The 11510-nt window shown below is 44.3% G+C and overlaps 1 protein-coding gene across 5 annotated transcripts in view; it reads left to right on the top strand.

The window, feature by feature from the left end:
• The first annotated feature begins 9093 nt into the window (after positions 1-9093).
• actn1 (actinin, alpha 1) overlaps positions 9094-11510 on the top strand; it is a 50771-nt gene continuing 48354 nt past the window's right edge. For all 5 annotated transcript variants that reach the window (XM_061242696.1, XM_061242688.1, XM_061242694.1 and 2 more), the window contains exon 1: positions 9094-9470. In XM_061242696.1, coding sequence (XP_061098680.1) covers positions 9369-9470 — 102 coding nt within the window. In that variant the 5' untranslated portion in view covers positions 9094-9368. The remainder of the gene's footprint in view (positions 9471-11510) is intronic.

Here is an 11510-nt window from a genome sequence, read left to right as displayed (position 1 = left end):
ACCCTCCACTTCCTCGTCGGAAAGTCCGCGCCCATAAAAGGCGGTCGCCCCCGTGTGTTTAATCACGACCCAGAAACCCAAAAATGGGTACATCTCTGAAGCTGACGTGACCACACCTGCCGTTACAGCTGCTCTGACCTGTGATCGATGGGTGGGATGATGATGATGATGATGATGATGTCGTGACTGCTTCCGTGACTGACTCTGTCGACCAATGCGTTCTCAGGGAAATTACGTTCATAATGTCTCACTGCCCACAGGTCCCATTCAGAGGAAACGCCCACTCACACATGATTTCTCATGAAGAGCAGGTCACAAACTGCCTGTAGCGTAGCGGTTAAGGTACATGACTGGCACACGCAAGGTCGGCGGTTCTAATCCCGGTATAGCCACAATACGATCCGCACAGCCGTTGGGCCCTTGAACAAGGCCCTTAACCCTGCATTGCTCCAGGGGAGGATTGTCTCCTGCTTCGTCTAATCAACTGTATGTCACTCTGGATGAGACCAATGGGTTCTCAGGGAAATGACATTTATCATGTCTCACTGCCCACACGTCCCATTCAGAGGAAACGCCCACTCACCCATGATTTCTCACGAAGAGCTGGTCACAAAGGCTAAGCGTGGCCTTAGTCAGTTTCGCCAAATGAATGTAATGCTGGGGTGCGCAGCGGGGTCTGATCTGTTTCAGGTTTTCTGCTCTTAATTATTAATTATTTGATTGGCTCAGTCACGTCTGACTCTTGAGAGGTTGTTTAAGCACCAGCGACAGTCACAGACTGCAGGTGTGTCCTAAAGATTTCACTGTGATCCGGTACGGGAGTGAACCGGCGTAGTTTACAAAAAACGGTCGGAAACCGTTCATTTTAGTTCGCTGGCTGGAACAAAAACCGGCACGTACATCGGCCCTCCAGGACCGGAGCTGTGCGGCCCTGCTGTAGTGTGATGTGACGGGATGGTAAAGCCATATAGGGGGGGGAAGCAGATGAAGCACATCCACGAGTCTTCATTTTGCCGTCTCCTCTCTATCTCTGCCGGCCTGCATTAACCAGAGTGTGAGCGCGCGGCACTGTGGTCGCCAATCAGCCGGAAACGAACACCCTCGCTTTAGCATCTCTTCCTCTGGCGCTCCTGCTGAAGGGGGATTTTTATGCTGGCCTGTTTTATTCCGTACTTTGTTATTTCGGTGTCTGAGGCGTCGTAGCCTACATATTTTCCAAGATAAATTTCGTTAATAATTTCCTTACCCTGTGTCATTGACAGTTACGGCGGCAGCTGCTGCCTATGTGTCATTTAAAAATAGCCGCTCGTAAAAATAAATACTTTTGAGTAATAACAAAATAACTTTGGATTGACATTCCCATTAATTCTCCCTGTTATCCAAGATATGAGGAATTCGTCCAAAATGGAAGCACACGGCAACATTAAAATGTGATATAATACAGAAAGAATGTGCTGAGAATGTTCTAACATCTTGTCTAAAACTATTCGTTCCATGCCCCCGAGTTGAACCAGGGCTCCTTGTCTTACGCTCAGTAAAAGAACCAGGATGAGAATCCTGTAGGATAACAGAGACATTGTGACAAGAGGATTGTGGGTAATAAGGCCAGGTATGACCATTGCATCATTCAAAAAAAAAATCTGTCCGTTATTTCACTTTTATTTTGATTATTTTATTTGGCAAACGCCGTTAACCAGAGTGACTTACAATACCGCGCGTGTAGAGAAAAAAGTAATGTTAGTTCCAGATGCCACACGTGTGAATAGCATCGAGTAGAGAGGCAGGTAGGGGATGAGTTCAGTCTCTGCAGCGGGCAGAAACATGGAAAACAGATCAGTGTTCTGTACATGCATGTCAGAACACAGATACATCACTGGATGTGGAAACGTTACCTCATTCTTATCAGTTCATTTTTATGACATGATCCTGTTATGGGGCACCTAATATTTTAGCTGAAAACTGCCCGCAGTCCAAATGGAAATTTAGCTCAAAACCTTTTAACACTGGAGCCTCCCTGTAGGCTCAGTGGAAAAACTGCAAGCACTATATAGTTATTTTTGTGATCATGTGACCTTGGTGTAATATCAGCATGGTTGCTATTGTTCTCTGACACATTTCTTTGCCAGAATCTGGGACTGTATGTCTTTATTTAGTTTGGTGTGGCTTGGTCCCTCTTGGTGTGTTAATTAGTAATCATGATTGCTTTTGTATGTGATTCACATCTTGGAACATGTAGTCCTGTTCTACTTCATCCTCTCCTGTATCTGTGGCCTTGATTGGCCGGTATGCCACCTAGTTAACAGTACTATCTTTTCATGCATGTTGTGCAGTAGAACCATTTTACAAGTGGCCAATTGGGCGGCCTGTGGCGTAGTGGTTAAGATACATGACTGGGACCCACAAGGTCAGTTGTTCGATCCCCGGTGTAGCCACAATAAGATTTGTACGGCCATTGGGCCCTTGAGCAAGGCCCTTAACCCTGCATTGCTCCAGGGGAGGATTGTCTCCTGTTTAGTCTAATCAACTGTAAGTCACTTTGGATAAAAGCATCAGCCAAATGAAATGTAATGTAATGATCACTCTCTCCTTGGATTAAGATTAAGGACCCATTCTGTGCTTAATCACTGCCAGGTGAATGCACATTACCCGTGCATTTGGAGGTGGTGGACAAAATGTTAACATTTCCTTGAAGTTTTCCTGATGTCTGATCAAAATATAAATAGATGCAAATTTTGCGTGGGGAGATTTTAGCTGAGCCAAAGTTAAAATGTGCAGATGCATATACTAAACCCCATAACCTGCTAAATATAATTTCTCAGTAATCAATCTAATTTCAACCCCAGAATGAAAATTAATTCAAATTAGTTTTTTGTTTTTTATAAGGGAATTCTGCAGGTTACAGTAAAGTAATGGGAATTGAAAGGAGATTGATGACGGACGCTCTGCTTTACAGTGCATCCGGAAAGTATTCACAGCGCTTCACTTTTTCCACAGCCTTGTTCCGAAATTGATTAAATTAATTTTTTCCTCCACATGCTACACATAATACCCCATAATGACAACGTGAAAAAAGTTTTTTTGAGATTTTTGCAAATTTATTAAAAATAAAAAACTAAGAAATCACATGTACATAAGTATTCACAGCCTTTGCCATGTTTCCACTTAGTTTTGCGATGTTTCTACAGCTTAATTGGAGTCCACCTGTGGTAAATTCAGTTGATTGGACATGATTTGGAAAGGCACACACCTGTCTATATAAGGTCCCACAGTTGACAGTGCATGTCGGAGCACAAACCAAGCATGAAGTCAAAGGAATTGTCTGTAGACCTCCGAGACAGGATTGTCTCGAGGCACAAATCTGGGGAAGGGTACTGAAAAATGTCTGCTGCTTTGAAGGTCCCAATGAGCACAGTGGCCTCCATCATCCGTAAATGGAAGAAGTTCGGAACCACCAGGACTCTTCCTAGAGCTGGCCGCCTGTCTAAACTGAACAATCGGGGGAGAAGGGCCTTAGTCAGGGAGGTGACCAAGAACCCGATGGTCACTCTGTCAGCTCCAGCGTTCCTCTGTGGAGAGAGGAGAACCTTCCAGAAGGACAACCATCTCTGCAGTAATCCACCAATCAGGCCTGTATGGTAGAGTGGCCAGACGGAAGCCACTCCTTCGTAAAAGGCACATGGCCGCCCGCCTGGAGTTTGCCAAAAGACACCTGAAGGACTTCTCTGGTCTGATGAGACAAAGATTGAACTCTTTGGGATGAATGCCAGGCGTCATGTTTGGAGGAAACCAGGCACCGCTCATCACCTTGCCAATACCATCCCTACAGTGAAGCATGGTGGTGGCAGCATCATGCTGTGGGGATGTTTTTCAGCGGCAGGAACTGGGAGGCTAGTCAGGATTGAGGGAAAGATGAATGCAACAATGTACAGAGACATCCTGGATGAAAACCTCCTCCAGAGCCCCCTTCGACCTCAGACTGGGGCGACGGTTCATCTTTCAGCAGGACAACAACCCAAAGCACACAGCCAAGATATCAAAGGAGTGGCTTCAGGACAACTCTGTGAATGTCCTTGAGTGGCCCAGCCAGAGCCCAGACTTGAATCCGATTGAACATCTCTGGAGAGATCTGAAAATGGCTGTGCACCAACACTCCCCATCCAACCTGATGGAGCTTGAGAGGTGCTGCAAAGAGGAGTGGAAACTGCCCAAAGATAAGTGTGCCAAGCTTGTAGCATCATATTCAAAAAGACTTGAGGCTGTAATTGCTGCCAAAGGTGCATCAACAAAGTATTGAGCAAAGGCTGTGAGTACTTATGTACATGTGATTTCTTAGTTTTTTATTTTTAATAAATTTGCTAAAATTTCAAAAACTTCTTTCATGTTGTCGTTATGGGGTGTTGTGTGTAGGATTTTGAGGAAAAAAATGAATTTATTCCATTTTGGAATAAGGCTGTAACATAACAAAATGTGGATAAAGTGAAGCGCTGTGAATACTTTCTGGATGCACTGTACATGTGGTCTCTCTTTGGAACAGCTGTTTTCCCAGACTTGTCATTTTGTTCTTCTGAATGTGCTGCTTAAATGCTATATTGTGACTTCAAGCAGGTACTTGTGTGTTCATACTACTGTTAACCATTAGTTTTTATTGCATAGTACATTTTAATTTCCTCATGTAAAAAGTGGAAGTGATTCATGTGTGGATCTGCAGGTGCGATTTGCTGTTTGACTGATGGACCAATGGCAAACAATGGTGTCTCAAAGTTAAACAAACACCTTTCCCAAAGTCTCTGAAATATGAAAAACACATTTACTGCACCACTAACTTGTTTAAGAGGACAAAGTTTTGTTTCAGGTTGATTCCACTCGACCAACACATCCATCCATCCATCCATTATCTGAACCCGCTTATCCTGAACAGGGTCGCAGGGGGGCTGGAGCCTATCCCAGCATACATTGGGCGAAAGGCAGGAATACACCCTGGATGGGTCGCCAGTCCATCGCAGGGCACACACACCATTCACTCACACACACACTCATAACTATGGGCAATTTAGACTCTCCAATCAGCCTAACGTGCATGTCTTTGGACTGTGGGAGGAAACCGGAGTACCCGGAGGAAACCCACGCAGACACGGGGAGAACATGCAAACTCCGCACAGAGAGGCCCCGGCCGACGGGGATTCGAACCCAGGACCTCCTTGCTGTGAGGCGGCAGTGCTACCCACTGCACCATCCGTGCCGCCTCGACCAACACAATTTGAGGGAAATGTCACTGCAACATTTAAGACCGGAAACGGGCCCCAAATAATATTAACTATTGTTATGGTTTCGCTACTTCTGCTTCAGGCTCTAGGCTAACAGAAGTGAAAAAGTGAGCAAATACAACTCAGAACGGCATGGACAGAAAGAAATGGCTCTTGTCACCCACTAATCTGATTTATAATGTAACCCTGTGGTGCTATGAGCCTGACTGGGCTGGCACAATAATGTCCGTCAGCTCAATCTCCAGAATTATACGTTGTTGATATCCGGGTGAGAAGTTAAGACGTTACTTCTACTGACAAATCATGATCTTATTTAGGTGGGACAGGTTGGAGGAAGCGATTCAAACCAGCTCAATCACTGACCTACGCACGGGGCTGCAATGCCTGTCAGCGCTTAAGTGATCCATTTAAGTCACTGACTAGCTACACCCGGAGTGTCCAGTCTTATCTGGAATGGGCTAGTGTGCGTGCAGGTTTTTGTTTTAGCCCGGCACTGCGACACCTGATTCAACTAATGAGCTAATCCTGGTCTTCTATCAAGACCGTCTGTGAAGACCTTGATCCGTAGATTGAAGTGTCTCGGCGCTGAACAAAAGCACCCACACCGCCCGTTTTTGGATACATTTTGAAACCCCTAGACCAGCAACCAGTTACTCTGGTTCAAGCAGCTAAATTAGCCGTATGCACCATGACCGATTCACTCATAAATTAGACCTCGAAAAAAATCCTTAAAGACAAGAACATTTATCAGCTGCTGATTATATCACCGAATGTTCCTAAAAATGACAGATCAGGTAAATGTTTTGACTCACTAAATTATGAAGAGCAAACGCTGGTCCGAAATCCAGAAACTGATACGGCCCCTTCATGCCCATCCCTGCCCTAGACTACAGTGCATGCACACCTTGTTTCCAAGGGCTACATTGACTACTGGAAGAAAACCATGAAAACCTGAAGACATTGTGGCCCCCCAGGACTTGAGTTTGACAACCCTAACATTTTACGAACGCCACAGCGAATAAGAACGTCCCCTTCACGCCACACTGTCTTCTACACCTTTCACAAATGTATAGCATTTATAGCAACATAGCTGTACCCTAAACGCTGTTGAAATTGAGTAACAAGATGTTCCTGCTCCTGGCTCTGGCTCGACTACGTTTCCAGCTGGGGAAACGATGTATAGTATTGTGACAGAATTGATTTATCGGTGGTGGATTCTGGGATTTTGTCACAGGAAATCAAGATGGCCGCCTGTAAGCATTGCTACACAAAGCCGGATTTGAAGCAAATATGTTCAGTGGAGAATCGACTAACAAGGAGTACATAGAGTACATTTCTCAATGTGGAGTTGAACGTTTCAATGTGCTGTCATAAACCATACGTGGAAGCGTATATTTGTAATGGCCCTCCGATAATTAATGACATGAATAAAAACTTTTGCAGCTCTGCTGGTCACTTCCTCATATCACGGTTATTCCTTTCCTCCAGGTAATTAATTACTGCATTTTTGCTCTGGACTGTATTCCTAATTATTACCATTGGGATCAGGACTTGCTTGCACAGTTTTGAAACCATCACAATTTAAACTATTTTACTTGTTATCCTACATATGTATGGTAATAAATCATGCTGACACAACAGTACTTATAAGTTATAACCCTAAATTCCTCCCTGGATCAACATGACATGGCTTGTCTTCATGCTGAATTTCAATCCTTCAAAACTATGAATTGCCTCATCTTTCTCCAGAATATCCAGTGACATGGTAAATGTAATATTCACTACCATAGGCATTAGCTCGGACTCCCATGAACAGAAAATAAATAGCCTAACTAACACTAACTTGGTTAGTTTTAATTAAAATGTCTTAAATTATGTTCATTGTTACGTGTACTGGAGAACGGGTGGTATTTTGAGAACTATTCACATTCTTATTCAAATTTGTCTCTCAGTGCAACAACAAAAAAAACAACAAAAAAAACCTTAATGAAAATCGAGCGTCTTTAAACAGGGATCTCTCAGTGAGCTGGCAGCTTCTGCGCCGCATCTGTGACATCACTTTCCCAAACGTTCAACCCTTTGGAAGTTTGTCCATATAAGGAAGAGAGCTCCAGTTTCACCTTTCCGCTGGTCTGTCGAGACTGGGGCTGGCCTCGCGTGTCCCTCCTCCGGCGAGCCCAAGCCTTCGTCTCCGATCCTCGCGGATCTTTGGGCTTTACCTTACAAGGCAGGGAGACCTGTCCTGTAGCGCGCAATGTTTACGTGACAGCGCGTGTCCGCGTGTTCCGACGGCCCGTTGCCTCTGCTTGGGTTGCGTACATCAGCCCACTTCGGAATGTGAATTCAGGGAGGAGAGAGCGAGAGAGAGAGAGGCAAAGTTGACCGAAAGCATGTTTATAGGCTAACATTTGCGATGAATGGAGCTGCATATTTGAGCTTTTGGGTGGGGAAATAACGACCGGATGCAGCCTATATGTCAGGCTACAAGTAGCTAAGTAAAAAATGAAGCTACTTTCTGGATGAGGCACCAATATTAAGTGATTAGGAATATGATATGTCACATTTTTAAACAAGTACGCTAATGGAATATTGTGAACTTAACTGGCTCCAGTCAGCCACAGTTACAAAAATGCGCAAAAGGCTTACATCGAATGCGCAAAAAATATTTCAAAATAGTGAAATAAAAAACTGTACATGAACAGCGATCTGTGAGTGTACGCTAGTCTCTGCTGCGATAGCCAATGACACAAGAAGAGGGGAATAAAACTATTTCAGATACAACCGTTGCTAGGATACCAGTCCGGGGCTATAGATACAATAATATATGACCAAAAATAGATTTATTGCGAGCTTGCAGTAGCAGATAGACAGGTGATGCTGACTGCAAGTTTACAAAAGAGAGTCATTTGTTTTATTTTGTGTGCAATATGGTGCATACCACATTCAAAATTGATTCTAATGGTCGATTAGGCTATTTGGAAATATATCTTACATATAATGTCACATTTCGTAAATTTCGATTATTGCGACTCCGTCCAACGATAAAACCCGAGTAGCCTACATAGAGTACTGCTAAATAGTGGAGATATAGAGATGTAAGCTATATAGGGATCAGTAGCCTAGTCGCAGCCAGTGCTGTGCGAAAGCTATGATGGGGCTATTGTGAAGTAGACGAAAACGAAAACGAAATTGGCGTGACACCCATTTTCCTTTTAATAATGTTTATTTTCTACATTTAATTATGTTCCTTTGATACAAGCACGGTTGTGCTATCAGTCTCTTCTACAGTCGGCTTTAGGATGGTACTAAGGTAGTGGATGACTGCATGCATTACACTCGCCTTGCCACAGCTGGGCAGTGGTGGCCGGGCACGCAACGTAAACAAAACCCAATGCCAAACGCCAATGGCTAAAAAGATGAAAGGGTGTGGCATCCACATGGAAAGGTAGCCCACTACCTGGAGACTGGTTGAGGTGCTATTCTGTTAATAATGCTCTTGGAGTCGCAGTTTAGTCGTCGCTCCCATTAGTATCGAATAAAAAATGTCGTGCTTGCTTAGAGTCATTAATTGACAGGAGCATAATTGAACCAACGAGCAGAGGGACGGGTCACGACAGAACTCATCCATACCAAGCGATTGAGCGCATTAAATCAGTCAACCTATATTTAAGTACTCAACCTACATTTAAGTCCCAACACTGACAGTTGGATCAACCAATCAAATGTAACGTGTGGGAAGAGGCTGGGCTAAAGAAGACACTCTTAGAACCAATCACAAAGCAAGTTCCGTCAGGGGTTCATTATTTTTTTTCTTTTAGTCAAAGTTTTTGGTCGGCGGCGCTGAAGGACCTGCCTACTTGCCACTCCACAGCGCCGTTGTTAAGAAAAAAAAAAGGACCAAAAAGAGGCCAGGAGTCTTACGAGTGAGCGGAGAGTGAAAGAGTCACAGAACGAGGCACGAGACTAAGTGGGGGAGCGAGGGACCGTTAATTTCATCCACACCGTCTCGAGCGCGCCCGGGAGAATTACATTGTTGCAACATCACCTAGTCGAAGAGGCGACGGGAATAGCTATCGGAAGAACTGAAGAAATAGAGACATCATCATGGAGCTTTATGACGAGGACGATACCATTTATATGCAGCAAGAAGACGACTGGGACCGCGACCTTCTCTTAGACCCCGCATGGGAAAAGCAGCAGAGAAAGGTAAAGCGATCCTTAACGGCGAATAATTGCCTGCTCGTTTGAAAAAAAAAAAAAAAAAGCTGGTGCTGGTGAGGGGGTGGAATATCATCTCGAGATGCAGCAACGCGGATGTAGCTCGAATGTGTGTGTGTGTGTGCGCGAGACAGGCAATTGATACTTCACAAAATTGATACTTTCTCTTGGAGACCGGTGTGTTGCGTAGTTCTTGGGGGGCATAAGCTTTATTGTTACAGATAGCCACTTGTATCGTATGCTGGCGAAGAGTAGCTATAGTTATAGTTTATATCCCCGATGTGTTTACTCGTGTGGCACACAATATTCGTTCGCACTGTATTGATAGTTTTTGTGCAAGTAGCGTAGGCACTAAAAGAGCTTGTAAAATGTGCTCGTTAGAATATCTGGCATATCCGTACTGGTTTGGAGAAGAATAGCGTTTTGATATCTCCTTGCATGCTATTTGGAAGATGGAATATGCTACTACGAAAACGAGATCCCACGAAGCAATTTATTTGAACGTTATATTGATATATTGCTACTTCCCTGTCCTTTGGAAACAATTAAAACGTGCCCCTGAAGATGTTCCTCCCACCTTCCCAAGCAACAGATGTCAGACACACATACTTTGACCAGTCTTAACGGCAGACATCCTGATCGAAACCCCCCGCCCCCATCCCCGAAACCTGAACGATATACTGATCCTCTTTGTAACGGTCCTTCCGAGAAAAGAGACAACTGAGGATGTATGATCAAAGCCGTTGTTACTTCAACTAGAAGAGAACAGCGATATGTATTGACATCGTAGGCTATGCTGACACGGTGATGGGTGTTGGTCCCTTGCCGGTACCTTCGCCTTGTGATGCGATAGGGGTGATTTGCTGTGCAAATAGTTTGTTCCGGCCAAACAATCCTTCAGATAATATTACTTCCAAGTCGAAAACGTGGAGGCTAAGCTGTAATTTCGCCATCTACTGTGACTGTCAACTTTCATGGTTTGCATATTACATGCCCATGCATTTCCCTCTAGCCTACATATGTTCTCCCAAAAAGAGCACGCGTTCATTTATGAGACGATTTCATTTCGTCCTGGCTACAAATTACAGACGCAGCCTTTTAGGAATTTAGCGAAAGGGTGAAATATTTGTGCTCACCCTCGCTCCCACACTTTTCTGTGGTTCAAAAAGGGAAAAAATGCAGTGGAATCCGAGTAAGCGGTGTGGTTTGGGCTGGGCTTGCATGTGAACGAGCTTGCCCAAAAAAGGTAATAATCGGCCCCTCTTGCTGCTGTTGGAAAACTTTCCCCTTTTCCTTTTTTTACTATCTAAAGCCGCGGTTCCTAATTTCCTGAATTATGTCATCGTTAGACAGCTACCGGAGAAAGACAAAAAAACGGTATTCAGGTATTCTGAGTCAGAGTTCAAAAGCACATTCTAGAATATTGTAGAATCCATGTTGACGCTCTGTTTCACTGTGCCGAAATGCGTTGTCCGATTGGGACCCAAATATTGTTTCGGCTATACATTTGAAGCTGTTTGTTTCTTATCGCAAATGGCATTACACGAATCTCGTGGCATGCACAGCCATTAAAATAACTACTTATACTGCATAAAAAACGTAAGTAAGGACTTGACGCCGGATGGTAACCAGTCTGAGCCCAAATTTCATTACTTTCATTACTTGACCAGGATTCAAGAGCATGTCATTATATTGAGGTATTTCTATATAAGAATTACAAAGCCTCAGAGTGTGTTATATATTCATGTGGAGAAAAAATGAACTGTGTATTCCTGCGTTGCACGTGCACTGTCGTCTCGCTGACTCCTGCCTTCCCTTCACACTGTGATTTGACTCTTATTGATGGAGACGCTCGCTGGAGAGAGAGAGTTCGTTTGGTGACGTTTGGCTCGCGGTGCCCGTAATTGCATCACGTGTGTCTGTGTTGTAGACACGGCGCAGAGTTCAGGTTATTATTCACAGCTCGCGCTAGACAAAAGAGTCAGTGATCGGGGCTCGAACAGAGAGGGGTTGTCCCGAGCTCTCCAG

Source organism: Conger conger, chromosome 1, assembly GCF_963514075.1.
Source record: "Conger conger chromosome 1, fConCon1.1, whole genome shotgun sequence".
Classification (NCBI taxonomy): Eukaryota; Metazoa; Chordata; class Actinopteri; order Anguilliformes; family Congridae; genus Conger; species Conger conger.
This window is presented reverse-complemented; position numbering and strand designations above follow the sequence as displayed.